General features: G+C 35.9%; 1 protein-coding gene across 6 annotated transcripts in view; it reads left to right on the top strand.

Annotated features, from left to right (window-relative positions):
- The window catches only part of ptpn13 (protein tyrosine phosphatase non-receptor type 13), a 157,392-nt gene extending 153,781 nt beyond the window's left edge, over positions 1 to 3,611 (top strand). For all 6 annotated transcript variants that reach the window (XM_062031277.1, XM_062031276.1, XM_062031278.1 and 3 more), the window contains 2 exons: positions 2,914 to 2,976; positions 3,056 to 3,611. In XM_062031277.1, the coding sequence (XP_061887261.1) occupies positions 2,914 to 2,976; positions 3,056 to 3,133 (141 nt within the window). In that variant the 3' untranslated portion in view covers positions 3,134 to 3,611. The remainder of the gene's footprint in view (positions 1 to 2,913; positions 2,977 to 3,055) is intronic.
- Positions 3,612 to 6,304: the final 2,693 nt, after the last annotated feature.

The raw sequence follows: 6,304 nt of genomic DNA, 5'->3' as shown, positions 1-6,304 counted from the left end.
ATTTTCACTAATAAAAAAATGATTGCCTTCATTCATTGCGTAATGATAAATATATAAAATTAATAAATTACCATTAGGAATGGTAATATAACAACAAATCATGATTTGATTAAGATTCTTGGGTGACGATTTGATTCAAATCGATTCTCGCAATCTATTTTTTGTTATAAAAATGATAAAACTTTTTAAAAACAAGTTACAGGTTACAAAAGCTGCTGCTGACGTACGACGTACACAAGCAGTGAGCAAGCACAGAGATGATCTAAAAAAACTTGTTTTTAAAAATGTATTCTTAAAAATTATGATCTTAAAAATTAGGAATTGATTTAGAATCGATATAAGTAAGAATTGCGATTTGGATGTGAATTAATTTTTAAGCACCCCTAATCAATGTACGGGTATATTGATAGGTTTTACCAAGATTATGAAGAAAATGTAGACACTTGTGATTTAGGGCTATATAAATAAACATTGATTGATTGATTGATTATTTGTGCAAATGTGTTTGTTTGGTTAAAATAATATAAATATTTCATAATAGTATATGTATGTATTTTACAACATGATAATGATGCATAATAATAGAAAATATATATATATCTTTTTATCAAATATATTCACTTAAACATAGTGGTTGATTTATTTCATTGCATAATAACTACAGTATATACCATTAATATATGACTGTATTACTATAAAGCTGTATTGTTAGGTTTTACCCAAATTATTGAAGAAATTGTGTATTCCATCCATCCATTGTCTACCGCTTGTCCTTCTCCGGTCGCGGGGGCGCTGGAGCCTATCCCATTATGTTGTGCAAATGGACTTGCTTGGTTAAAAAATAGTACTTTTCATAGTACTGTATTTTATAATAATAATATATATATATATATATATCTTACCACATGATAATGATGAATAATAGGCCTCCATTTTTTATTTAAAAAAAAGAACAGTACTTAATAATAGATTTTTCGAAATATTTCACACATATTTAATGATTCATTTAAATAGATTTACCTAATAAAAATGTTATGCATAATCCATGTTATTATTGTTTTACTAATGTTTTATTGAAATCTATTTCAAACAATACATTTCAGTAAAAAAAATCATTATTATTTAAATTGATCTAATTTATATAACATATAATACATATTTGATCAAACACTGTATTTAAATGAATAATGACAGGTTGTATGATTATTTTAAATCATATTTTGGCCACTTTATCTTGGCTTTGTTAGTACTTTTTTGTTTTAAAAAAAGCCTTTTTTTAACAAAACCAAATCATGGGGTTCATCCTAGATATACTATATTGCCAAAAGTATTTGGCCACCCATCCAAATGATCAAAATCAGGTGTCCTAATCACTTGGCCTGGCCACAGGGGTATAAAATCAAGCACTTGGGCATGGAGACTGTTTCTACAAACATTTGTGAAAGATTTGGCCGCTCTCAGGAGCTCAGTGATTTCCAGCGTGGAACTGTCATAGGATGCCAAATGTGCAACAAATCCAGTCATGAAATTTCCTCGCTCCTAAATATTCTAAAGTCAACTACTGTCGGCTTTATTATAAGAAAATGGAAGAGTTTGGGAACAACAGCAACTCAGCCACGAAGTGGTAGGCCACGTAAACTGACAGAGAGGGGTCAGCGGATGCTGAAGCGCATAGTGCAAAGACTTTCTGCACAGTCAGTTGCTACAGAGCTCCAAACTTCATGTGACCTTCCAATTAGCCCACGTACAGTACGCAGAGAGCTTCATGGAATGGGTTTCCATGGCCGAGCAGCTGTGTCTAAGCCATACATCATGAAGTCCAATGCAAAGCGTGGGATGCAGTGGTGTAAAGCATGTCGCCACTGGACTCTAGAGCAGTGGAGATGTGTTCTCTGGACTGATGAATCACGCTTTTCCATCTGGCAATCTAATGGACGAGTCTGGGTTTGGACGTTGCCAGGAGAATGGTACATTTCGGACTGCATTGTGCAGAGTGAGAAATTTGGTAGAGGAGGAATTATGGTGTGGGGTTGTTTTTCAGGAGTTGGGCTTGGCCCCTTAGTTCCAGTGAAAGGAACTTTGAATGCTCCAGGATACCAAAACATTTTGGACAATTCCATGCTCCCAACCTTGTGGGAACAGTTTGAAGCGGGCCCCTTCCTCTTCCAGCATGACTGTGCACCAGTGCACAAAGCAAGGTCCATAAAGACATGGATGACAGAGTCTGGTGTGGATGAACTTGACTGGCCTGCACAGAGTCCTGACCTGAACACCTTTGGGATGAATTAGAACGGAGACTGAGAGCCAGGCCTTCTCGACCAACATCAGTGTGTGACCTCACCAATGCGCTTTTGGAAGAATGGCCGAAAATTCCTATAAACACACTCCGCAACCTTGTGGACAGCCTTCCCAGAAGAGTTGAAGCTGTAATAGCTGCAAAAGGTGGACCGACATCATATTGAACCCTATGGGTTTGGAATTGGATGGCACTTCAAGTTCATACGTGAGTCAAGGCAGGTGGCCAAATACTTTTGGCAATTTAGTGTATGTTGTAGAAATGTTGATACCTTTTTAAAAAATCAAAAACCCAATTAAAGTGTATATGTGCTATTAAAAGCTGGTTTCAACCAAATCCATGCAATAATTTGTATTTTAGTACATGTAACCATACCAAGTGTGTTTGTATGGATGTCAGGATTAGGGTCGGATGGGGGGCCGTTCAGGAGTCTTGTGTATGGGGGCCCAAAATGTAGTGCTATGCCCTTTGTTCATCAACTTCCCGCAAATGCTTAATTATTAGTGTTAACAGTCAGGCAATTATCACTGAGGTATGTAATACAATGTGATGCATTAAGTAGTTTTTTGTTGTTGTTGTTTTTGCAAACCTACTCTGATTGGCCTTTTTCTTATTAGTTTGATATTTCAGATGTGGTCCGAAACATGAGACTTCAGCGAAAGGGAATGGTCCAAACTGAGGTAATTACGAATATTTCCTTCTTTTTTAAGGCTTTGTCTCGTTACTCTGTCTTGACTAATTTCTGTTTTCCCTGCGCAGGACCAGTATAGTTTCTGCTACCGAGTGATCCACTTCGTCCTGGAGTGCCTTCAAGACGAGAAGAACATCTCAGGATAGTTCCCAGACATCACGTATCGCAGCCAAGTGGAGGAGAGCTAGCACCGGGGGGCATGGCCAAATCTTGTTTTTAATATACCGTTGAATATTAATCCCCCTGGCCCCCACAAGTGTCCGTTCTTTTAAAGAAGTCTATATTTTTATTTTGTTTGCTTTTTTTCCTCTTCGTTCCTTTCCTTTTGGCTGCTACTCCCCCGATGCTATGATGAGAACTGCTGATTGTATTTCTTCTATCACCTGTAAGAGAACAGGAATGTTTTATTTGCCAGATTCTTGGATGAATGCTCAAATGATTAGAAATGGACGAATGACATCAAATTATTATATATGGAACAAAATTGTTACTATTTTGAATCTCCTTTTTGATGCTGGAACATGCCTTGACAGAATACTATGTCAGTATTTGCTTCGCTCGCTGCCTGAAGGTAAATGATTGTGTACATATTCATCTCCTGAAAATTAAACTGGATACATTTTATTTGTGTGGGATTTTTTGTATGTCTTTTTTTATTTTTATACTCAATATTTTGTACAAAATACTTCAACATTAAGGCTAATCTTTGTGTGTGGCTGTTACATAAAAAACTACCATTGGCTGACTGTGACATACAATATTCGGGACAGTAAAATGTCTACATTTATTTTCTTAAATATATGGCTGTGTACTATATAGTTTGTATTTTATTGTTCATATTTGTTATTCACATATTATATTGAAATATTTTGTCAAAGTTTGGTTGGGGCCATTCAGTTGGTGGCATCTGTATGACATCAGTTGGTGTGTCATACAGAGCAGTGGAAACTGTTTTTCCCCCCCAAGTACCACATCAGTAAAATTGACCAAAATTAAAACAGTAGCGTAGTAAGCCCAAGTATTCATTAAAAAAGGCAGAGGTTTTATTTAATAAAGTATATTTAATATTTTGGCTACTGTAACATTACACATTGTTTGACCAGTAACACTGTTTGAATATAGTTAAATAAAACCCTGTATTTAAATAATGAATCAAATCTTTGGCGTTCCACTTGATAGAGCCCACATACCACTGTTTGAGAACCACTGATATAGAGTATTGTTTTTTTTTTTTTAAAGTAGATCCATTAAATCCAATCCACTTTCTTTATATAGCACATTAACACAACAAGAATGTTTCCAAAGTGCTGCACAGCCATGTTAAAAACAATATTATGCTACACCAATGACTGAATAAAAACAAAGAATAAATGAATAGAAAACCAATACAGAGACAATATAAAAAATAAATATGATTAAAAACGATTTTAAAGGGTAAAACCAATTAAAACAGTAAAATAGACATCAAAATTTATTAAAAAAAACACACAGGACAACAGAGGACAGAAGACCACACAACTCACGTAGTGTTAAAAGCCAAAGAATAAAAGTGGGTCTTAAGACCGAAAGAGTGGTCCTGTCCTTAAGGGAATATTTTGCAGGTCCTTCAATACAGCAGAGTGCTCTAGTGTTTTAGAGGATCTTTAACTAGTGTTTTTAGTAGCTCCTTAAAAGAGCACAGCACCCTTGTCATCTAGGATCTTCGGCTTGCGTTTTTAAGTTGATCCTTAAAAACAGAAGAGCACTCCTGTCATTTAGGATCTTTGGCTTGTGATTTTAAATACAGTTGATCCTAGAAATAAAACATTCCTGTCATTTAGGATCTTTGGCTTGCGTTTTTTTTTTAAATATGTTTTTAAAAATAAAAAACAGAGTAGGGCTCCTGTCGACACATAGGAGGATCTTTAACAATCATTTTTTTTCTGTTTTTTTTTCTTCTTTTAAATGGGTCAGCAGAGCACTCTTGTCGTAAAGAGCAGGGGTGTCAAACGTACGGCCCGAGGGCCGGATCAGGCCCGCGAACAGTTTTTATCTGGCCCGCAGCATGAGTTTGCTAAGTATAAAAATGAGCCAAAATTTTGGAATGAAATAAACTGCTGTTCTAAATGTGTCCACTAGATGTCGCAATAGCAGTTATTTGTATCTTTGTAGATGATGCTACATATGTACAAAATAAACCACATGATATCAGTGAACCGGTCGAGGAAAATGAGCAAACTACATAACTTCCTGTAATTTCATTTTGATATTATTTTTTTATCTTGATAGATTGAAAATTAACACCAATGAGTTGACTGATGAACACATAATCACATAATTTATTCAGAAAGTATAAATAACGACAAATAAAGATAGAATACTATTAACCACAACATGTAAGTGCAAAAAAAAACACATTCAATTTAAAAAAAAGAAAACAATCTGAAGTTGTCTTTATTTTTAAGTTATCGTGCCGTGATTTTACCAGTCCGGCCCACTTGGGAGTAGATTTTTCTCCATGTGGCCCCCGATCTAAAATGTGTTTGACACCCCTGGTATAGATTATTGACTAAAGTCATAGCAGTAGGTATTTAACAACATCAAAGCACAACTCAGTCAGGAACATTGACTAAAGTTATTTTAGTATGTCCTTAAAACAGCAGAGCACTACTGTTGTATAGACAATCTTTGATGGATGTGCTTTTTAAAGTATATTCTTAAAAAGTGAGGCCTCATAAACAGCAGCATTCACCTGTCATGTAGAGGAATTTTAAACAGCATAAACTCACTTTTTGTGTTTGACTGTATGGCACTTGTAGTGAATTAACATTTAAGTTACTGCAGAGCATTACTTTGACAATATATTAAATATAACAATTAGAGATGCCGATAAGTGCTTTAAAATATGATATCGGAAATTATCGGTATCGGTTTCAAAAAGTAAAATGTATGACTTTAAAATGCTGCTGTGTACATGGACGTAGGGAGAAGTACAGAGCGCCAATAAACCTTAAAGGCACTGCCTTTGCGTGCCAGTCCATTGACATAATATTTAGGGATTTTCACACCCACTTGTGAATGCAAAGCATACTTGGTCAACAGCCATACAGGTCACACTGAGGGCGACCATATAAACAACTTTAACACTGTTACAAATATGCGCCACACTGTGAACCCACACCAAACAAGAATGACAAACACATTTCGGGAGAACATCTGCACCGTAACACAACATAAACACAACAGAACAAATAACCAGAACCCCTTGCAGCACTAACTCTTCCGGGACGCTACAATATACACCCCGCTATACCCCCCCCCCCTCCCACACCTCAACC

The sequence above is a fragment of the Entelurus aequoreus genome, linkage group LG21 (genome assembly GCF_033978785.1).
Source record: "Entelurus aequoreus isolate RoL-2023_Sb linkage group LG21, RoL_Eaeq_v1.1, whole genome shotgun sequence".
In the NCBI taxonomy this organism is placed as follows: Eukaryota; Metazoa; Chordata; class Actinopteri; order Syngnathiformes; family Syngnathidae; genus Entelurus; species Entelurus aequoreus.
This window is presented reverse-complemented; position numbering and strand designations above follow the sequence as displayed.